General features: G+C 51.6%; 10 protein-coding genes across 10 annotated transcripts; 3 read left to right on the top strand and 7 right to left on the bottom strand.

Annotated features, from left to right (window-relative positions):
* Positions 1-877: 877 nt before the first annotated feature.
* TrAtP1_013033 (uncharacterized protein) lies at positions 878-2,266 on the bottom strand (the record flags this gene model as incomplete). Its single annotated transcript, XM_014088691.2, has 1 exon — positions 878-2,266. One exon carries the CDS (start codon positions 2,264-2,266, stop codon positions 878-880), a length of 1,389 nt encoding a protein of 462 aa, XP_013944166.2.
* Positions 2,267-4,023: 1,757 nt separating this feature from the next.
* Positions 4,024-5,466, bottom strand: TrAtP1_013032 (uncharacterized protein). Its single transcript, XM_014088281.2, has 3 exons — positions 5,170-5,466; positions 4,930-5,107; positions 4,024-4,844 (listed from the first exon to the last, which is right to left on the bottom strand). Exons 1-3 carry the CDS (start codon positions 5,222-5,224, stop codon positions 4,268-4,270), a joined length of 810 nt encoding a protein of 269 aa, XP_013943756.1. The 5' UTR covers positions 5,225-5,466; the 3' UTR covers positions 4,024-4,267.
* A 2,302-nt stretch (positions 5,467-7,768) lies between these two features.
* On the bottom strand, positions 7,769-8,364 carry TrAtP1_013031 (uncharacterized protein; the record flags this gene model as incomplete). The annotated part of the gene is made up of 2 exons (XM_014088690.2): positions 7,769-8,082; positions 8,244-8,364. The coding sequence occupies 2 exons, from the start codon at positions 8,362-8,364 to the stop codon at positions 7,769-7,771; spliced, it is 435 nt and encodes a 144-aa protein (XP_013944165.1).
* Positions 8,365-9,178: 814 nt separating this feature from the next.
* On the bottom strand, positions 9,179-10,839 carry TrAtP1_013030 (uncharacterized protein; the record flags this gene model as incomplete). The annotated part of the gene is made up of 2 exons (XM_014088689.2): positions 9,179-10,657; positions 10,747-10,839. 2 exons carry the CDS (start codon positions 10,837-10,839, stop codon positions 9,179-9,181), a joined length of 1,572 nt encoding a protein of 523 aa, XP_013944164.1.
* Positions 10,840-10,887: 48 nt separating this feature from the next.
* Positions 10,888-11,428, bottom strand: TrAtP1_013029 (uncharacterized protein; the record flags this gene model as incomplete). The annotated part of the gene is made up of 2 exons (XM_066115764.1): positions 10,888-11,208; positions 11,417-11,428. 2 exons carry the CDS (start codon positions 11,426-11,428, stop codon positions 10,888-10,890), a joined length of 333 nt encoding a protein of 110 aa, XP_065971864.1.
* Positions 11,429-11,654: 226 nt separating this feature from the next.
* TrAtP1_013028 (uncharacterized protein) lies at positions 11,655-13,427 on the top strand. Its single transcript, XM_014088247.2, has 4 exons — positions 11,655-12,081; positions 12,159-12,210; positions 12,272-12,407; positions 12,477-13,427. Exons 1-4 carry the CDS (start codon positions 11,981-11,983, stop codon positions 13,334-13,336), a joined length of 1,149 nt encoding a protein of 382 aa, XP_013943722.1. The 5' UTR covers positions 11,655-11,980; the 3' UTR covers positions 13,337-13,427.
* Positions 13,428-14,133, bottom strand: TrAtP1_013027 (uncharacterized protein). The gene is made up of 2 exons (XM_014088688.2): positions 14,029-14,133; positions 13,428-13,951 (listed from the first exon to the last, which is right to left on the bottom strand). Exons 1-2 carry the CDS (start codon positions 14,089-14,091, stop codon positions 13,502-13,504), a joined length of 513 nt encoding a protein of 170 aa, XP_013944163.1. The 5' UTR covers positions 14,092-14,133; the 3' UTR covers positions 13,428-13,501.
* A 594-nt stretch (positions 14,134-14,727) lies between these two features.
* On the top strand, positions 14,728-15,801 carry TrAtP1_013026 (uncharacterized protein; the record flags this gene model as incomplete). Its single annotated transcript, XM_014088687.2, has 2 exons — positions 14,728-14,871; positions 14,941-15,801. The coding sequence occupies 2 exons, from the start codon at positions 14,728-14,730 to the stop codon at positions 15,799-15,801; spliced, it is 1,005 nt and encodes a 334-aa protein (XP_013944162.1).
* Positions 15,802-16,246: 445 nt separating this feature from the next.
* On the bottom strand, positions 16,247-17,689 carry TrAtP1_013025 (uncharacterized protein; the record flags this gene model as incomplete). Its single annotated transcript, XM_014088356.1, has 1 exon — positions 16,247-17,689. One exon carries the CDS (start codon positions 17,687-17,689, stop codon positions 16,247-16,249), a length of 1,443 nt encoding a protein of 480 aa, XP_013943831.1.
* Positions 17,690-18,600: 911 nt separating this feature from the next.
* On the top strand, positions 18,601-20,115 carry TrAtP1_013024 (uncharacterized protein; the record flags this gene model as incomplete). The annotated part of the gene is made up of 2 exons (XM_014088686.2): positions 18,601-18,973; positions 19,052-20,115. 2 exons carry the CDS (start codon positions 18,601-18,603, stop codon positions 20,113-20,115), a joined length of 1,437 nt encoding a protein of 478 aa, XP_013944161.2.
* Positions 20,116-20,401: the final 286 nt, after the last annotated feature.

Genomic DNA, 20,401 nt, shown 5'->3' with positions numbered 1-20,401 from the left:
TGGCTTGAGGGAGGACCAAAAGAGGCACACATGACGGGGATAGCTGAAATGACGCTTCATTTCGCGTATGCAGTAGGTAAAATAGCTTTCCATCTTATTCTTTGTTTATTTCCTGTTTCTAGTCACATCGACCAACAGTCGAATAAGAACCTTGAGCTGCCCTTGTTGTGATTAGCGTCGTCTTCCGGATGCAAATATCCGGCTGGTGCTGTCAAAGCTCCCTCCAAAGCTCCTTCAAGCCATAGGTTTAGTGCCTATTGCTACTAACAATCACGAGAAATACATTCCATCAGTGGTCATCTCTTTGATTCATTTTGCTTAAGCTAAGACGAGGCTAATAATCATATCAAATCAGTGCTGCCCTCCCACTTCGTTTCCCTCGTCCTCATATCAGTCATTAATGCGCCATCCTCAACGAGGTAAAATCCATAAAATACACAATTGCCTCCGCATAAAACTCATGAATAGCTAAATAGCAGTCGCCAAAGGACTAAGAGATGGCAAGATCGTCGACAAGCGATGGCAAATAGCGTCTGCCTCTTGTGATATCTATTCCTGCCGCGTTGCTCACTCGCAGAATAGATACCTAGCCATCCAGGTTCGAAAGGAAAGAAAAAAAGTCAAGTAAAACTTTCAAAAATAACAAGCCAAGCAAATCAAGCAGGCAGATCCTGTGTAGCTCGTCGGTACGTTGTTTTCGTATCTAGTAATCTCGTAGTGTCATAAATACCCATGTCGAGTAAACAAAAGAGAGTAAGAATAGAAAAGGTCATCAATCCATCAATAGACAATAAAGAAAAGATAAAAGGAAACTATGTTCATGTAAAGGAATGATAAGGAGTGGTCGGAAGATGAGACTGCAGTTGCGCAATCTTATTTAGAGCGTGTCTTCCCAGCCTGCATCGCCAATATCGACGTCGATAGTCGATCCCAGAGCTTCTCTGCCCTGTCGAATCATGTCTTGCAGCTGTTTGTTGAACGCCGCCATGCGCGCATCAGCATTGCGCTCTTCCATCTGGCGACGGGAGGTTAATCGTCTGGCCTCGGCATCCAGTCGCGGGCTGGCATCAATCTCAGTAGCCCTGCTAGTAGCCACCGAGGCCGCACTTTCAGCGCGCTGGTGACCTGGACTTTTCCAGGCAGAGGGATCGGAGGACGACGGTACGACAGTGTGTCTGCGCCTTCGGCCGGGCTCAAGGTTTGCCAGCGGAGCCGGCGATGCCAACGTTGCTGAAGTATTCGCCTTGACAGGAATCCTGCTTTGTGTAGGCGCCTTGGGAACGCTGGCTTTGAACGACGCAACCGAAGCTGAGGTTGCAGGTCGTGCAGACCTAAAGGCGCTGACGTCCGACATTCGACTGCCTGGACGGCTGGCAGCGCGACTCGCGGGGCGAAGAGGAGCAGGGTCAGAGGATGAAGGAGTGGAAAAGCTGCTTGGAGGGCCCATGCGGTGATCCGCCAGGGGAGTTTGCTGAGCGTGATGGCGAGGAGATGTGCGGCTCGGCGTGGCCATCTTTCGGGGCGTCCTCAGCTCGCTGTCGCGGTTGGGCTCCCGGATCATAACCCAATTCTGGCCCAGGTCGTTGCCGCTCTCAGTTTGCCTGCGTCTCTTGGGTGCCGGCCCAGTGGGCGTGGAAGCGCGGCTGTCATATGGATCGTCGTAGCCAGAACTTTGACTGTTGCTATTGCTATTGCTGCTGTACTGGTGGTGACTCCTTTTCGGCAACTGCTGTACATGCCGCGCCCTGTCTCTACTAACAAAGGCATGGCTTTGCTGTTGCTGACTATGGCCCTGGAAATAATAAGGCTGGTCTAGGCCGGGACCAGCATCTTCATCAACACTAACACCCGTCGACGTCACCTTGTACGATGCGCCGCCCCCTGCGTAAAAGCCCTTGAACGCACCCGCCTTGCAAAACTCCCATACCCGGCCAACAACTCCCCCCAATGGTGGCGAAAGCAAAAGAGCCCCAGCCATTGGCATTTGCAGACTCTTCAGGCTCGGGTTGGCTAAACAGCTGGGTGGGCGGCCCGCTGGAGGAGTCTTGGTCCATCTCATCGCGCGATCGCTTGGTGCCCAGGGCCCGCCTGTAGTCGGAGTCAGAGTACATGCTGTCTCCCATGCTGTCTCCCATGCTCTCGGCCATGGCCATGTCGGCATCTTCTCCCACCAGCGGCGTGTGGAGTTGGCCAGCCAGCGCATAGGTTCTCGAGGGCGGTGCCGCGGCATCCATATAGACCTCTCCTTCGTCATAGAGGCCGCCATGAGCGCCTGTCTGGTGCATCCGGGGCATGCTGGTGCGACTCCATTTCCGCTTCGAAGACTGCTCGGTCGCAAAGGATGAGGAGGAGAAGCTGGAGCTGGGCGAAACTGGCGGCCGGAACAGGCCGGGATGGACGCCGTCGTGTGCCGGCGCCGACATGTGGTAGTGCGCAGCAAAAGTCATGGCTGCCGTTGTCTCTCTTTATATATCTCTCGCTATTCGTCGTCGATCTCGTCGTAAAACTCGTCGTCGTCGCCTCTTCCTTCTTGTTTCTTCAGTGAATCTCGGTATCGATATCGGTATCGGGTTTCGTGATCGTATCGTTCCCTGGTGCCGAGAGCTGAGCTGTGACGCAGGCTTGCTGAAATGAATGAATGACTGGATGCTGGGCTCGCCCGCAACGCTGGAATCTCCTCTACCTCGTGGACGCTCGGGACGGGCTCTACCCAATGACAGGTAGCAGCTCACCGCAAGTACGTGGTATACCTGGAAGACGCACTGCGATACCTCTCGTCACTGCAAAGCGCCGCAAGACTAAGATGTCTCTGCCGTTCACAGATAGCAGCGCTTTCGAGCTGGAGCTGAATCCAAGCCGAGCTGGAGCAGGCTACACAGGCGCTGCGTTTCACCGCAGAAAAGACAGGCGAGCAGGCAACTGAATGAGTGAATGGCGTCTGCCCTGCTGACACGCCGCCTCTCCCTAGCCGTTATTTGCTGGTGGTGTGCTGTTGTCGCAGCCCTTGCTTCTCTGTGCCGCCGAGGCCTATGATCCTCCCGGGATGTCTTGCTTTTTTTTTTAATCCGAGCTTATCGTCTCCTCGTGACCGAGTCGCAATCAAGGTCAACCTTTTTCTTTGTCACACCCTCTTTGCCGCTGCAGCCTGGAATGCGGAGAGGTGGCGCCTCTTTTTTTTTTTGTGATAAGCACCGCAGCGGGTGGCAATCAAGCGAGACAGGGAACCGGGGATAGAGAGAGAGAGAGGCTGATCGGCCGTCTCCAGAAAGAGGAGTTGGCGGAGGTACAAGTACAGTAGCTTGTAAGTGTGAAGTCCTTCGCAGGCCCAGCTAAAGCTGCGGTCAGGCAAGTCAGTGGCAGAATCCAGAGCGAACTACCGAGTATCTAAGTGGGCGAGTTCCTGCAGAAAAAAAGGGGGGTAGTTGAGAGCGGTGGGAAGACTGAAGACTATCGATTAGGTGCTCCTCTCCTCCAGTCACTTTTTTTCTCCTCTCCTCTTCAATATGTCAGGGCGGCGGTGAGAAAGTGAGCCGACGATGGTGGAGGTCCAAGTGAGCGAGTGGGCTTTTTTTGCGCACAACTGGTGGTGGCTTTGGCCCCCCAGCCTCCGCAGATGCTCACCAAGCCCTGCTTTGGGCCAACAGCCTCTTCCTCTTTAGCCGAGCTCTGCTCTTTTTGAGAGCTGCGGAGTCTGTATGTGTGCAATTGGCAAAAAGTGATGCTTTACAGTATAGCCTGCTGGGCACAGGATCAAGGGAAGCAATCCGGTTCGTCCGGTCCAGGTCGTCAAGGACCGCGTGCATATGCCATGGATTGTTTTGTTAGCGGTAGCGGAGAAAACGTCGCTCCACACGCACTATAGTTCCAGGGATCAGCTCCAGTGACTGGTGGCTGGTGACCAACTGTGGCAGGCTAGCAGCAAGCCTGTTGCCAGGGGCAATCGCGAGATGGCTGCAGCACAGCTGTCGCAGCAAGAATGGTAAAGGCGCATGTAGTAGACGCAGCAGCAGCAGCAGTAATGGTCTATGCTACACCTGGAGTACTAGATAACAGAATTAGGGGGCTAGATAACTTGTTCCTTTATCTTCCAAAGGCTAGGTATACACACATCAAGCACTGCACAGCATGCACACAAAAAGTCTATACTCTCTCTATGAATCCCCTATCGAATGTGAATTCGCTTCTGCTCTTTAGAATGCCCACCAAAAAAGAAAAAGAAAAAAAAAGACCAAATTCCCCAACAAAGAAAAATGTCAAAGCCTCGCCATCACTTTCGCTCATAGTAGTCTTCCTGTCCACGTCTCGTCTCCTCAGACACTCCTCCCTCCAGACCCTTTTCGCCGTGAACATGCTCCTTTGTCTGCCAGAATGCCTCTCTCTCGCGCAGGAGCTCTTCCGCCCACTCCTTCATCTCGGGCAGAACAACCTTGCGTGAAACGTATGCAAACTCGCCCAGGTCGACATGCCCCTTGCCCTGCTTCTCGTACTCGACCATTTGCAGGAGCAGCTCAATCTTGTCCACGTCGTGCACGAAATGGCTGTCCAGTGTCTGCGAATCTTCGTATTCCTGCCATATCGCTCGAATCTCGGTGCCAACATCGCCGCCTGCAACACTGCGCAGTAGGTTCTTGGTCAAAAAGTCCATCGTCTCGGCCTCTCGTCGATTCTTCTCGGGCTTGGCGACGCCGTCGACGGGGGTAATGTCTCCGACCAGGAGCTCGGCCATGTCGTGGACCAAGGCCATCTTCATGCACTTTTGCAGATCCAGCTTCTTGGCCAGGGTCGGTGGCGCAAACATGGTGATGAGAGACATGCGGTACATGTGATCCGAAATCGACTCGCCTCTGCAAAAAGAGAGAATACCCTTTCGTTAGCAATCTTGATTTTGTTTGCGCCGCCATAGTTGGACATGTCCAATCACAGACTGACCTTTCGATTCCAAACCGCCGCCATCCCTCACGCTTCGTAGTCTTGAGCCGGGAAAGCATGTGGAAGAACGGAATCGGTGAGCTGGAGCCCTCGGCAGGTGCCTCGCTGGGAATCTCTTCCAGCACTCTCTTGACAGACCATTCTCCAGACAGCTTTACCGCAGGCGCAAATCCCAAGTCTGTGCCGCTGTTAGCAGTGACTCGAGGGGAGTTGAGAAAAGATGCCAGGGGATAGCCGTACTCGCAACGATTTCGGGCCCATTTGCGCCATTTGTGATTTCTTCCTGCTCTCCCATGGTATCTATTCGCAGTGTGATTATCAGGTTCGCGGGCGGTGTTTATCGCTTGTTATCGGCAATCTTTGTCGCGGGGCTCTCGGTGGCGGGGCAAGGCGAGGAGATGCGAAAGATACGGGACGATGATGGAGAATAGGAGCAAAAGAAGAAGTAAAAGGAGATTGGAGGCTTTTCTCTATCAATCTCTAGCACTAGAGCAGATGTTCTTGAGGGCAGGTTTCATAGAAGAAAGAAGAAGGTCCAAATGTTGTTCTATCCAAGCCGCCAAATTCCTGCCACATGGCTCGGCCCATAAAACTCACAGCGGGCTGCTAGCGGCCTGTTGGCGGGTCTCTGCAGCGCTGAATTGGCGAATGGTAAAGGGCGGATACATAATGGTTAAACATTGTAGATGGGGATTAGGAATCGTGCCACGTTTGGGAATATGGTTGTCAGTTTTGGGTTGTCATTTTATGCACAAGATACGGCCATCGATCTCGATTGCTGCAGTTGAGAAGTATTGCAGTAATACTTCCATTTGAAGTCTAGCATCAATACTGCTGCAGCGTACCTAGGTATATATCAGTGATGGAATTCGTCCACCTTACCCTGGAAATCTTTGGACAATCGTGAATTCTTTCACGCATCATTTTTAACAAGACACTGTTGCTCTAGAGAAATTATAGTGTAACAGTTTGATTATAATGTTACAAGATGCTGCGACTGTTTACAACGGACAGGTCTTCCTCACGATATTTCTAAGCACCATTCTCCGATTACCATATGCAGTATCAGATGAACTGTTGCGTGGAGATATTCAAATTCTGTTGCATCATTCTAATGTCCCTCAAACTTCTTATAAGAGCAGCCCCGCTATACAAAGACAACAGACAATGTTTCCTTCAACACCCAAACGCTGAGTACCTAATCCATAGCCAAACAAGAATATAATACTTCACACCTCATCCTCGGTAAAGCAGCATCGAATCGCTTGAAGCTCGCTTCTTCATCTCGCATCTTCATCTCGCAACTATAACCACCATCCAGAAACCAGAAAACAATCATCTCCAGTCCTCAGCGGGTCGACCAGTTCTCAACCAAGTATGTAGACTCAGTCCGAGGGCATTCCTGCCTTTGCGGATGAAACCGCCTCCGTATCGGTAGATGAAGCCGCCGCCGTATCTGTAGCTGGCTCCACTACTGTCTGCGTAGAAGAAGCCGAACTTTCCTCCTCCCTCAGCGTGGATAAACCGCTATCTGACGATTGGTAATGGGACGAGCCCTCTCCCTCTCCCTCTCCCTCTCCTTGCGGTGGTGATGAAGCATCCTCTGGCGGGCGGGTTGAAGTATCATTCGGCGGTGTAAGTAAAGTATCGTTCAGCGCTGCAAGTAAAGCATCATTCTGCAGTGTAAATAAAGTATCATTCGGCGGTGCAAGTAAAGGATTGTTCGACGGTGCACGTAAAGCATCATTCCGCAGTGTAAATAAAGTATCATTCGGCGGTGCAGGTAAAGCACCATTCCGCGGTGTAAATAAAGTATCATTCGACGGTGCACGTAAAGCACCATTCCGACCATTCCGCAGTGTAGATAAAGAATCATTTATCGCTACCATTAAAGCAACATGCGACGGTGCACGTAAAGCATCATTTGGCGGTGGGCACGAAGCAGGCTGTACATGTAGCTCAATTCCCGACTCTTGCGGCTGCGGTTCGACGGGACGCTCCGTCTTCACACAGCACATCCAGCGAACGAGTTTGACCAACAGCATCCAAGAGTAGTGAGCGACATCGGCACAAGCGTACCATGCTTTGCGAACAATACGACAAAACAAACCGATGGGGTCCGTGCGATTTCTTCTACATATGGCCAATAGAACCACGGTACTTGACATAAAAAGGACGATGAGAAAGGTTATCAGAATGATCAGCTTGCCTTGGGCGGCTTCGATTTCTGCTTTTTTGCGATCATCCGTAGGTTTCCAGGCGGGAGGACCCCAGGCGGGCGGACCCCAGGCAGGCGGATCGCTGAGAGATGGGTATGTTAGCAGGTAGGCAAGGTGGTCGTGAGGCAATCGGGAGAGCGAGTAACGTACTGGGCCATTTTTCGCCGTTGGCTAGGTATAAGCAGGCTCATGAGCGATATGGCAAGTAAGCATAGAAAGGAAGAGGATCACCATAAAGAGTTGTGTAAATAATCATCCAGAAAATCTACTGTTGCACATGGAGAATCAGAGACGGCAAAAAGAGAATGTTGTTAGTTTGGACATGGAGTCTGGATTTAATATTGGCAGCGACAACGTTCAGATAGGAGCCCATATTGTTCTAGACTAGTCAACATGGAAGGAGCTTCTTGGAACTATATCAGTGTTGAAAGTTTGAGCTTGACAACTGCTCTTTCTCTCAACCGTGGCTCCCAACAGCATGTTTATTGGACGAACAGAAAAAAAAGACAAAAACAGAAAAACAAGAGACTCCCCGTCGTGTATTAACCTAATCTCCATCATCTAGATAACCATCGACAGCAGCAAAAACTCCTCATCAACAACACCGCTCAAACACCCCCTCACCTCCAAATCTCCTTCCGAAACCCCTCCGTCAGCCTCTCATCCTCCCCATAAACCTCCTGCCATCCCGTAAACCCCTGCTCCAGCACACAAATCTCCTGCTCCAGGGCAGGCTCTTCGCCCAACGACGTCAGCAGAGCGTCCCTCTCGCGGAGGTACTTGAGCGCCGAAAAGGGCCCCCGCTGCTGGCTGAGCGCGCAGTGGAAGATGACGGCCTTTTTGTCCTTGACTTTGCGGATGAGGGTGGGCATGAGGGCGTCGAGCTGGTTGCAGGGGATGTTGGTTGAGCCTTTGATGTGGCCGCCAAAGTAGTCTGCTCAGCGTTAGTCTGAGGTTCATATACTTGATAGTATCATGGCAGTTATTTTTATCTCTGACGTTGCCTCTAGTTCGATTAAGAAAAGATGAACTCGGCCTCTTCTTTTCATCATGGAATCTAAAGGAAAGTAAAAAATCATGCGCATTATAACATACCAACATCGCGAACATCAATCACCGCAAAGCTTGGCTCTGCCTGTTCCTGCTCCTCCAGAATCTTCTCAGAAAGCGTCTTCGCAGACACCCTCTTCAGCGACGCAACCGTGTAGTTTGACATGCTCTTAGCCACAGAAGAACGACTTTTCACTGCAAAGGGCCGAAAGAGGTTCATATAAAAAGGGACAATTTGATGCCCGCCTTTTATGTTGTTGAATCAAGGATGGAGCTCGGCAGTGCTAAAAGAGGTATAAAAAGCAAGTGCCGAAAAAACGTGCCTGGGCGCAACGAAGCTAAGACGCCTCCCCGCTAAAAAGCTACTGCCACGGGCTATTAATTAGCTCCTGGCTCCCTCCCGGCTAGGCGATACGGCGTACATGGCTGCCTTTTTGCTTGATGGGCACATGACTGTCTGGCCACAGAAATTCTGTTACAAACAAGGGGTTTTGTGTTTGTGAAATGTTCCCGTGTCCAGAATATTTTGATCCTGGCGGTTATTTTGGCGGCCCGAATGGCAGCTGGTCTAGTTGACTTACAGAGGGGTATCTACGATTTGGCTTCACAAGCTGCTGCTGCGGTAGAATTTGGATGGAGAGAGCGACAAATGAACGTGGCGTTTGATGACTTTAATTATTGTATCGAATTTAAGGGTATTATTTCTTTGCATGCATCCCCTCAACTCCTTCGTATAAACAATGGCAGAATAGTATGAATAAATGAATCAAAGGCCGCCTCCCTTTTCTCCTCCCCTCTCCCGTCATATATCATTGGAAATGTCATAGTTTAGTTGCCAACTCCACCACCAAAAAACCAACAACGAAAGCAAACAAAACAAAAAGAAGCAGCAGAACCGCGACTCCTGCATGAAACGGTATAGTGTATAATACTTTCCACTCCTGTTTTTACGCCTGGATACTCCTGAATACCACGTCACCTCATGCCTTACCGACCCACCCTGCGTTGCTGAAGAAATCAAATATTCTCGCCCCCTTCTGAGTGTCAAGTCGGCAAATTTCTTTGGCTTGTTTCTTCTTGAGCGTCCCATTACCCCGAATGGCTTCCTTGAGGATTTGCTCCTTGATCATCAAGTATGGCTTCGGCTGAAGGCGCACGACCTCACAGAGCTTAGCTTCCTCTGCCGTGAGGAGGTGCAAGTCGGGAGCGTTCTCCTGCGTCAACTGTAATGGCTGCACGCCAGAGATGGGCTGTGGAATATATTTTTGTTTGGTGGGACTGTGGCCGTTGATGCCGTTGACTCCATTGACGCCGTTTACGCCATTGGTGTGGCCATTCGTCAGAGGTTTGGCATCGTCGCCATTTGTCTCTCCGTTGGCTTGCGCGGGGCGGATTGGCAGCTCAGGGGCAATGAGAAGAGCAGCCCCGCTTGGAGGCTCTGGAGGAGGTGGCGCCTTTGAACGCTGAGAGGATGCCAGCCTCTCTCTATCCATGGAACCCATAGGTATAGACTTTTGTATCCGAGAAGCCTTTTCCGTTTCGTACTTTTCGCCGCTTCGGAGATCTCCAATGCGAAGACTGCGCCACTCTTGGAGCTGAGCAATGGCTTGTCTTAGATTCAGCTCATCCTGCAAGCCTTGTGTGAAATCTTCAAAGTCTCTATGGTTCATGATGCGACCAAATGGCTTTGCCCTCTGGAGTAGGTCTTTCTCTTCTTTGGTCTTCCTCTTTTCTATCTTTGTGTTTTCTCGATAATCCAGCAGATTATGCTCGAAAACAACCTTTTTGCGCTCCACACGCTGTGTTAGCCGACAGTTGTATATTTCCATCACCGTCAACTTTAGCTCCATCTCGGGCTCCAGCTCTCCTGTCCTTGGATTGAGTCCATCACCAGGGTCGAACTGCATCAGCTGCACCGCCTCTTCTGCTTCATTGGCGTACTCCGTTTCAAACTCGAGACGTCCAGGCATGTAACCCTGAATCTCGTGGCAACTAGGAACACTGGCAGTGGGCTTCGTTTTGGGTTGCAGGGCCGGCGCATTCTTCGACGCCTCTCTTCGCTCCTCGATGCGCCGCTTCTTGCGCGACTGGAACTCTTCTCGTGGGATTTCATTTGCGAGCTCGCAGTCATGAGGACTGCATCTTTTGGGGAGCGGAAACCTGGGCGAGTCGACAAATGTACTGAGGTAGTGGTCGCGCACTTCGTCCTTTTCGCGGAAGCCGCCAATGTGGTCAGCAATGTCCGCCCAGGACCCGAGGCCATATATCTCGGCGCCCTCGAGCAGCAGCAATTCTTCGTCGGCACCCCATTCTCGCGCAAAGATGGGGAACGAATTCTGCTCAATCACACGGAACGAGTGCGTTGCGGGATCGTGAGTGTTGCGCGACTCGCCCTTGCCAAAGCACGGCACGCAGAGGTCGAAATCAGAGCATGCAGGGTCGGCACATCTAATGCGGACCTATAAGAGTTGGGACGTGAGTCAGCACCCATTCAAAGCATATGTGGGCTATAAAGTTAGAGTTGCAGATAGAGTATTGATTGCCTTACCGTCGAAGTGATGTCGCACGAGCAGACGTCGCATACGTACTTGACACCACCCTCACCTCCCCTCGTCGCAGTCTTCTTGCGGATGACGCCCATTTCGCCGAGCGCTGCAGCTGGACAGGCGTCCGGCGCGATGCTGCCACCCTAGAAATGATTGGTGGAGCTGGTCGGAAAAACAGCGGCTGCCACGGCGCGGGCCACGGACGTGACTGGGATCTGAAAAGAGTGTCTGGAGAAAGCGCGCGGCGCAGAGGCGCTGTTGCGATGCGTGTTTTGATGAATTTCGCGGGTTTGCGACGGCGGTTGATGGAAAGGAGGACCGGCGCCGCCCAGGACTCGGCGGCCAGATGATGTTGGATGTCGCGATCCGGTGGAGCCAGGGATGCGCTGATGCGGCCCATGGAATTCGCTGGGCGGCTGCAGAAGGAGGCGAGCAGGTGCAGGTACGGTGCTAGCCAGATGCGGCTGAACAGTGTCACGTGATACACGTCTATTCAAAGTAACGGCTACTTGGTTTTGCCGTGACGTTCCGCGAATCTCCATATAGAGTCCAAGTATAGAGTACTATTATCGCGCTTCTCCCTGTTGAACTGCTGAAAACCCCACTGAAGCCTGCATCGACTTGGCGAGATCAACAAGATGCACCTCTACTGGGATTGATTTCTTCTCTTACACGCAAAACCATTGTGATGCTACCAATCATATCATATCCCATACCTACATAGAGCTCAATCAAATATCATTTGCATGTTACAGCTGTTATCAGCAATACGCACGTGGAAATCTAGACGGCCCTTTTCCCTTCCACTGTCCCACCCAGATATGCTGCATCAAGCTCTAAATGGCGCACCCCAACTCTCGTGCAGTCCAACGTTGAACCAAGCTTGCGGGAATGCGTCATAGTGTAGCAGCAGCCTTGCATTCACGACTCGCAAGAGGATTTGCAAACGGTGCTCTCTGTTGGCGCGCTTATACGCCTCGACCCGCTCGGCATAGTCCCGGCGCTCTAAATTTTAAAGACGGAGCACGGAGCCTGACGTATTGGCCCGAGTTTTGGTCCACGCTCCAAAAGATGCCCCCGGCCTTGGCTTCAGGTTTATTCTCCGAAGCAATATAATTTGATTTTCTTGTTCGTATCTCGCAACTTTATTATTCACCCGAGATCGTCTGTGTGATATATTGCTTCTTTCCGTCGGCACATTCCGCTGTCAAAGCCTTAATCCTCTATTCTGCAGCCATGCCGGACCAGATCCTCGATGACATCTCCCACCGGAGGTACAACCCACTAACAGACAGCTGGCTGCTTGTCTCTCCTCACCGAACGAAGCGTCCCTGGCAGTAAGTAGAAGATGAATCAAGCTTCATAAGCAGTATTAAAAATTCATGATGCGCTGACCTTGCCGTGCTGCTCTTAGAGGCCAGCAAGAAGGCGCCGCAGCTACCACTCTGCCCGATTATGACCCCAAGGTATATCTCATGTTGCCTTTTATGCATGGTTCATTCATCACTCATCTGACATGTTAAAAAGTGCTATCTCTGCCCTGGAAATGCTCGCGCTGCTGGCGACAGCAACCCAAAGTATGAAAAGACGTTTGCCTTTGTAAATGACTACAGCGCTGTCAAGGAGCAGCAGCCCGACTACGAGGCCAGCCAGTCCGCAGATGGTAAATCCAACGCCCTTTTCCTTTGACCTTGTATAGTGAGTAAACACCATGCTGATCCAGATAATGCAGACTTGGAGTCACTGTTGCTGCGAGCTCAAAGCGTCAAGGGCGTGTGCTATGTCATGACTTTCTCACCAACGCACAATGTCACTCTCGCCGACATGTCCCCAGCCGATATCCTCCCAGTCGTTGACCACTGGACCCGGCTTTATGCCAACCACCTATCCCCATCAAACCCTCTCTCAGCAGTTGCCGCACAGCTCCAGCTCTCTATCCCAAAGGACGGGGCCCCCATCCCCAAGGACAACTACCGCTACATGCAAATCTTTGAGAACAAGGGCGCGGCCATGGGCTGCTCCAACCCGCATCCCCACTGCCAGGCCTGGACAACATCAACCATGCCCGAAGAGCCAGGCAAGGAGCTCACGCAAATGACCAAATACCGCCAGCAGCACGGAAGGCATCTGCTGGCAGACTACATCAAGCTGGAGCTGGCAAAGGAGGAGCGCCTCGTATGGCAGAATGCCTCTTTCGCTATTGTTTGCCCCTGGTGGGCCGTCTGGCCATTCGAGGTCATTATTCTCCCCAAGCGACACGTCCGCGCACTCGTCGACCTCACCGCCGATGAGCGGCTGCAATTCGCAGAGGCCATCCAGGAAGTTGCTCGACGATACGACAATTTGTTTGAGTGCCACTTCCCGTACAGCTCAGGCATCCACCAGGCGCCCCTGGACGGAACGCCAGAAGAAATCGAGAATTCCTATCTTCACATGCACTTTTACCCCCCACTGCTGCGGTCTGCAACGGTCAAGAAGTTTTTGGTTGGTTTCGAGCTTATGGCGGAGCCGCAGCGAGATATCACTCCTGAGCAGGCAGCTGCTCGCCTTCGAGCTTTGAATGGACCGCTGTATCGAAACCAGCTGAGTTGAGTTAGCTTAGCTAAACCAAGCTGAACCAGAAAAACTGTTGTATAGATATAATCAAGTAAATAAATAAAACAAAAGTTCTTTTTTTACATTTATGATGATTCCAACCCGTTATTCCTACACTTCATAGTTTATTACCTCCTATTGAACCAGTACACACGCCACGCTTTACTCAAACTCGACATAGTAGCTTCGAACCATGGGCATCCAGATGAGCGCCGTCGTAGCCAGCGTAAAGGGAAACATCTGGGGAAGACCAAAGGTCATGCTCTTAAACACAAACAGCTCGCTGGCGAAATGGCTTAGTGCCACCACGTACGTCCAGATGGCAATATTGTACATCGGCCCACTGTTCAGGTGGTACGCCGCATAGCATCGAACGATGGAGGTGATGATTGTCCACGTCCCGAACAGCCTTCCGGCGAGGGGCGTCAGCTGGTCCGCAGCCTTGGGGTCGTTCTGGGCATGGACCAGTTTGTTGGCCGAGTCTTCGGGGTTGAAGTTGGCAGACGCGGGGGGCAGCTTGGGGTTTCGGATGAAGCGGCCGTTGTAGACGCGCCGTGAAAAGTGCAGGGTCGTGTAGGCTTGGAGGGAGTTGCCGATGGATACGACGGAGAGCTGCGGTAGAGATTTGATGTTAGCTGAGATGAAGCGGGGTGTTTGCTGGGAGGTGAAGGATTGGGATCGATGCGTACAATGAGCATGTAGTAGGGGAGGATGCCATTGGCGGGCGGCAGGATTGACTTGAGCAGATCCATGGCTGAAGAGCGTGGTTGGTGTTGAGTTGTATGGAGTTGGAGGATGCAAGATCGAAAGACTCGGGACTTGCATTAAGCTGCGGGTACCCTTCTTAAGGCACTAACTGACAGCAGCCACCGCATCTTTGCAAGGACGTTGCATCAATTGACGAAATTTTTATTATGCTGCAGTGCGATTGAAATGGTGCATTATTTCCCTTCAATTCTAATCTCTTCAATTGCCTTTATCCTTGCACTTATTGTCCTCCTGCCGGTTGGGATATCCAGTCCGCTCGCATTTTGAGGGGATTACAAGCGATAAACACATGCTGTACCATCACAAAACAGGATGTTGTTCTATGACCGCTTAATTGATATCGCCAAAAGAAGAAAGGAAAAAGAAGCTTTGAAAACTGCAACGCTATAATATTAGCTGAGAATATAGCCTCATTCCATCTTTGATTACCATCACAAGCTGCTGCTGGCGGTACCTTGATCTAATCCAACGCCGCGGCTGGACCCAGAGCTTCTGCACGCTTTAATTGGCCCGGCGGCAGCCCAACGGGATTGAAAGTTGAGCTCCCACTAAAGCTCCCATCCCACCAAAATCTTCCTCTTGTTTACCTCAACTTGCCACAGTTGTCACTCTGCGCAATCATGGCATCCGTCGCGAGCTTCTTCGAAAACGTGCCTCAGCCCGTCCAATGGGCTCTGGCTGGAATTGGTGCGCTTTACCTGGGATCCAAGTTCTTTGGCTACCTCCGGCTTTTGCTTGGCTCATTCCTGCTGCCGGGCACCAATGTAAGAGAGAGCCCCTCCTACTATTTACGACGTGGAATTGGAATTTTCTTGTTGCTGACTGCGAGATAGCTCCGCAAGTATGGAAAGCCTGGCACCTGGGCTGTTATTACCGGCGCCTCCGATGGCCTAGGCAAGGAGTATGCCTCGCAGCTCGCTGCCAAGGGCTTCAACCTCGTGCTCGTTTCTCGAACCCAGTCGAAGCTTGATACTCTGGCGAAAGAGCTGGAACAAAAGTACACCGGAAAGGGTCTTCAGGTCAAGACGTTTGCCATGGATTTTGCCCAGGACAACGATTCGGACTATGATAGACTGCGAGAGCTTGTGCAAGACCTGGATGTTGGTATTCTGATTAACAACGTCGGCCAGAGCCACAGCATTCCCGTTCCCTTCTTGGAGACGCCCAAGGAGGAGCTGCAGAACATCATCACCATCAACTGCCTCGGAACCTTGAAGACCACTCAGGTCGTTGCTCCCATTCTCCAGAAGCGCAAGCGTGGTTTGATCCTGACCATGGGCTCATTCGGTGGCTGGACGCCCACCCCTTACCTGGCCACCTATTCCGGCAGCAAGGCTTTCCTCCAGCAGTGGAGCAACGCCCTGTCCGCCGAATTGTCCGATTACAACGTCGATGTCTACCTGGTCCTCAGCCACCTGGTCACGACCGCCATGAGCAAGATCCGCCGTACCAGCCTGCTTATCCCCAACCCTCGCGGCTTCGTCAAGGCTGCGCTGGGCAAGGTCGGAACCGGCAGCTACCAGACCGCGCCAAACACCTACACCCCCTGGTGGAGCCATGCCTTTATGCTGTGGGTGGTTGAGAATGTGTTGGGCGTCAACAGCCCCTTGACGATTTGGTACAACAAGAAGATGCACATTGATATCCGCCGCCGGGCCCTTCGCAAGGCGGCTCGCGAGGCAAAGAAGCAGTAATTGGTCTTGTAACTCGCTTTGCTTTGCTTTGGTGCTATCTGAGTGGAAACATGGGATAAAAAGGAATATCATATCATCAAATGTACTGTGAGAGTTGAGGGGAATCGGCGATTGCTTGAACAAACTGAGCTACGGTGCTTTGACTCGAGCCATGCAAGAGAGTAGCAAATTTGAGGATATACATATTTAAACACATGTGTAATAATCATTTCCCTGGAATTATTCGACGAATGTCAGCACTACGTCAACCTATATAGCAAATCTTGAAGTACAGCAGCATCGCACTGAGTTATCCTAGCCCAGTCGTGCAAAATCACCCATAGCTCAGATCGCAATTGGCAAAACAGAAAGAAAAGAAAGAGATGAAAATCAAATAGAGAGGAAGAGAGTACCGTCAGCTTTGCTTCAACGAATCGAAACTTTCATTAGCAATATTATTACCCGCTCACCACATAATCTCATTCGGCCACAGGCACTCATTGAACCTTGTTCCTGCTCGTTGCGCCTCTTTCAGGCCCCGTGCTTCTTCGGCGGGAAGAATGCTTTCCCAGGCGAAGTTGTACTGGGCTATATTTTCAAAGGAGAATGTTTCGTATAGCCCTGGAATGAGGCCCAGGAAAAACATTCGCTTCCTGTCCCACAATGCGAACCCTAGTCGGCGATAGGAATTGAATGTGACGCCTATTATGGGCGATGAAAGCATATCGCTAGAGAGGCCTGCCCAGTATTCTATGTTGGTGGAAGGCCCGTCGATGGCAACGCATGTCTGATCCCAGCGGGCGACTGTTGATCTGGATGGTGCGTCTTTCATATCCTTCACATCCGGCGGCAAGTCGAACTCAACAACTTTGTTGGGATAAACCAATCTATAACACTGACCGTCCTCCCATTCTTGCTGTCGAAGTTCGGGAAGAGGTGTTATCCAGCCCGCATCACTATAGCCCTTTGGAGGGCGAGGGAGGCGGTAGTATGGCCCCTTTTGCTTTGTTTCTGGCTGTGTTCTGAGGCTTTCGAGATATGACATGACGGTTTCTACCTCTTCAGCCGGACCATTTATGAGCGAATGATTTACGTTTTCGCGGATAAAATCTTGCGGGTTCCTGAATTCGGCTCCATCCTTGGGGTCTCTCCTTTGAGGAGCTGACAAAGTCACTTCATTGGCGAGTTGAACGAACCATAGAGCTCGCGAAACTCGCGTTTCTTCGACCCAGCTTGGTTGCCCGATGTCTGCTGTTACTAACGGAGTACCCTCAAAGTCAATCATACAAGGAGGCGTCGGGTCACCGGGGTCGATACAATTGCGAGCATGGTCGAGGTATTTGGGCGTAAACGAAGGACTCCGTATGCGAGCGAGATAAAACTCCAAGCAGCCATGTGTGAGGACTGAGACGTGTCGGGCTGTTGCCACGACAGACCAGAGTATTTCAGTAGGTGGCTTGTTGACTGTGATGGCAGTTGCGAGTGAAGCAGTAATTTTAGCCGTGACAGTGTCCAAGTCATCGTATTTAATGCCGTTATCCGTATTCTTAGCCATGTGTTTATGTATGAAGTAGACAAAGTCATCTGGACGCGCGAAAGGTTCTTGAGAATTGCGTATCAGGATGAGGGCACGTATAAACTGTTGGATACCGGGAGCTAGGAGCGAGTCTGGAGAAGACAGGACAGATTCGGTGATGAGGCAGGCGTATTTGGTGAACAAGCGCCATGCTTTTGGCGATGCCACGATCAAAGTATATAAAGAGTCGAGATCGGTCAGCTCGGTCATGATTGTGAGCAGAGTTTCAGGTGCTAGGTCATCTAGCGAGATGCGAGGCTGAATCTCCAGCTCTGGGCTTTGTTTGCTGTCCGTGTTTGAAGAAACACAAAGGCTTTCGAGAGAAACCTCCATGATTTCGAATTATGAACTTGGAGAGCGCTTTGTGATGTGTTGGATCTTTCTCTGCCTACTCAGGCAAGATATAGGGTGAATGCCTATAAGACAAGATTCCAACAAGCCGACACGATGGCTCAATTTGCTGCTTTTCGAGCGCAATTGACTCTGAACAACTTAGAGGCGTGCACAATGGAAAAGAGTAAAGTGAGATTTTAAAGATTAAGAGAAGAACGGGCTTATAGCCAGATATTTCCAATATATAGATTAAGGCTGGAAGGGCTTGATGAAGGGCAAGTATCTCTCAGTCGGATGGACTGGAACATCCTTGACATTCACTGGGTGTTCAAAAAAAGATTTGAAGAGAGAAATTAGTTTGATTAAAGGCTATTTCAAAGGTAATTTATCCTCATCGGAGGATTGGGGGCGAAGAGCAATAGGAGCTTTTATTACTGCAATAGGTAGTAGGTATTCATCCTGTGACGGCTTCTGACGAGGGTCGGTCCCGAAAAAGCGACGACTAGAGCGGTGCTTTGCTTACTACTAGTAAGTTGCCGAAATGGGATTCAAGAGCAAACAGCTGGAGGTACGTACCGCGAGAACAACAGCCCTAATGCGGACTAGCGCGGTTCGGCGCCCAGGGACGGAAAAAAGCAGAGCTCTACCAACCTCCCAGAGTGTACACCAAAATAATCCACGACGTCGAATCTTTTGCTCGCGGCGCTGCCATCGCCATCGTTTGCCTGCTCTTCGCCGCGCACCCACCACTCAATTCGCGATCGCGGGGACCAGCTTCGGACTTGGACGCGAAGCTTCAGATTGCGCCACCCACGGCACGTGCAGCTGGTCCTTGATGGTCTGACCAGCGCGTTTCTCCATCCGCGGCTCTGGTCCAGGTGAAGCAGCATCAACGCCACGATCTGCCCGACATGTCGTATCCTCCCGCTACGCCGATGCGCCCTGTGCCGGGCGCCTTTGTGAACACGCCGGCCATTGTCGCGCGTTACCAGACCTCGCACGACCCCGTCCGCCGGACGCTCTTCCCCGTCAGCGAGGGCCAGAATGCCCAGACTTCATCTGCGGCCACCACCACCACCACAGCGCCTCTAGGCACGGTACCGGCGAGCTCGACGGCGGTGACGACGACGTCAGGAAATGTCGAGGGCTCGGGATTGTCTTCTCTGACGCCGCTGGCGCCTCCACGCGTCGAAAACATCCCCCCCGTCCTCAAGGCGGCCAAGGCAATCAATGCTTTCCTACAACAAGACGAGAGCTTTCCAGATCTAGATTCCTACTGCAGACGTAAGTTGACATGCTGTTCTCACCAGATGGGAAAAGACAGAAAGCAAGACGGGGGCTAACAAGAGACGCTGTTGAAAGAGGGGGCATCTTCCGACTATGAGCTTCCCGGCGCCGATTCCGCCTGGGCGCCCTTCCAGAAGACGAACATGTACCCGATCCCGAACCAAGTCTTCGACCACTACAACGCGGGCCAGCTCCAAACCCTCATGGGACTATTTGCTGAGATCAACCATGCTTGGGTCGTCATTGATAATTCGCTTTTCCTCTGGGATTATACCCACTCCGACCCCGAGCTTATTGGCTTTGAAGACCAACCGCACACGATCCACGCTGTTGCCCTGGTTCCTCCCAAGCCCGGCATCTTTGTAAACACAATCACACATATCCTAGTTGTGGCGACATCCTCCGAGATTATCCTCCTAGGCGTGTCTGCCACCGACACGTCTGCCGGTACCAAGAACGTCACCATGTACCAGACGAAGATGGTCTTGCCCATCCGTGGCAACGACATCCGCATCATCAGTGGCTCTGCCGACGGCCGCATTTTCTTTGGCGGATGCAGCGATGTGGACATTAACGAGCTTTACTACCAATCTGAGGAAAAATGGTTTTCGAATCGGTGCGGTAAGATCAACCATTCGAACCCAGGCTGGTCCTCCGTTGTCAGCTTGCAATCCAGCTTATGGGGCCATAACGATCCCGAACACTTGGTGGATATTGTGATTGACGACACGAGGAAGCTGGTTTACACTCTCTCAAGCACGTCGACCATTCGAGTCTATCACATGGAATCCCCTGAGCGGCTAAATAAGGTGATTGAGAAGACTAAGCTACACTGCCTTCGAGATATTGCACACATGATTACACAGTCAAAACTCTTGACTGATCGGACCAACTTTGTCTCCATCAGCCCCATCTCGAGGCAAGAGGCTTCGAAACTTCATCTCATGGCGCTAACCGATACTGGCTGCCGTCTCTTCTTCAGCGCTACTAATGCTTCATCTTACCTATACGGATCTCAGGCCAACCTAGCCCCCCAGAGCATGCAGGTTCAATTCATCAAATTCCCCCCCCTCGGCCGCTGCCCGACGATCAACTCAGTTTGGAGTGGGCGCCCAGCCCTCAGGGGAGACGGTGGTTGACCTCGATTCAACTCTGTTGGTAGCAAGCAGACAGGGCGCTCGATTCCCACCCGGATTCTTCTTGGACTTTGTGAGCAAGAAAGATGATCCCAATTCCGACTTGCTGTTTGTGGCCGGCCCCGAGACTGGAAGAATAAAACGGACGTCTCCTACTACCCCCCTGAGATACTTTGAGCAGGCAAGCTGGATCGATATTGGCAGCCGAGCCGAGGCTGTTGGCTTAATTACGAAACCCTTTGCGGCCGCCAGCCAACCGGTCGGATTTGGCAATGAGCTGGCTGTCCAG

The sequence above is a fragment of the Trichoderma atroviride genome, chromosome 7 (assembly GCF_020647795.1).
Source record: "Trichoderma atroviride chromosome 7, complete sequence".
Taxonomy (NCBI): domain Eukaryota; kingdom Fungi; phylum Ascomycota; class Sordariomycetes; order Hypocreales; family Hypocreaceae; genus Trichoderma; species Trichoderma atroviride.
Note: the sequence above shows the minus strand (reverse complement) of the source record. Positions and strands in the feature narration are given on the sequence as shown.

What these genes read in the sequence shown, in the direction of transcription:
- TrAtP1_013032 (XM_014088281.2), bottom strand. Translation starts at nt 5,224, where the DNA reads ATGGGAGAGCAGGAAGAAATCACAAATGGCGCAAATGGGCCCGAAATC. An exon ending in TGGGCCCGAAATCGTTGCGA is followed by an intron (nt 5,108 to 5,169) that starts GTACGGCTATCC and finishes ACAGCGGCACAG; the next exon opens with ACTTGGGATTTGCGCCTGCG. An exon ending in CGGCGGTTTGGAATCGAAAG is followed by an intron (nt 4,845 to 4,929) that starts GTCAGTCTGTGA and finishes CTCTTTTTGCAG; the next exon opens with AGGCGAGTCGATTTCGGATC.
- TrAtP1_013027 (XM_014088688.2), bottom strand. Translation starts at nt 14,091, where the DNA reads ATGGATCTGCTCAAGTCAATCCTGCCGCCCGCCAATGGCATCCTCCCC. An exon ending in TCCCCTACTACATGCTCATT is followed by an intron (nt 13,952 to 14,028) that starts GTACGCATCGAT and finishes TCTCTACCGCAG; the next exon opens with CTCTCCGTCGTATCCATCGG.
- TrAtP1_013028 (XM_014088247.2), top strand. Translation starts at nt 11,981, where the DNA reads ATGCCGGACCAGATCCTCGATGACATCTCCCACCGGAGGTACAACCCA. An exon ending in TGCCCGATTATGACCCCAAG is followed by an intron (nt 12,211 to 12,271) that starts GTATATCTCATG and finishes CATGTTAAAAAG; the next exon opens with TGCTATCTCTGCCCTGGAAA. An exon ending in GGCCAGCCAGTCCGCAGATG is followed by an intron (nt 12,408 to 12,476) that starts GTAAATCCAACG and finishes CAGATAATGCAG; the next exon opens with ACTTGGAGTCACTGTTGCTG.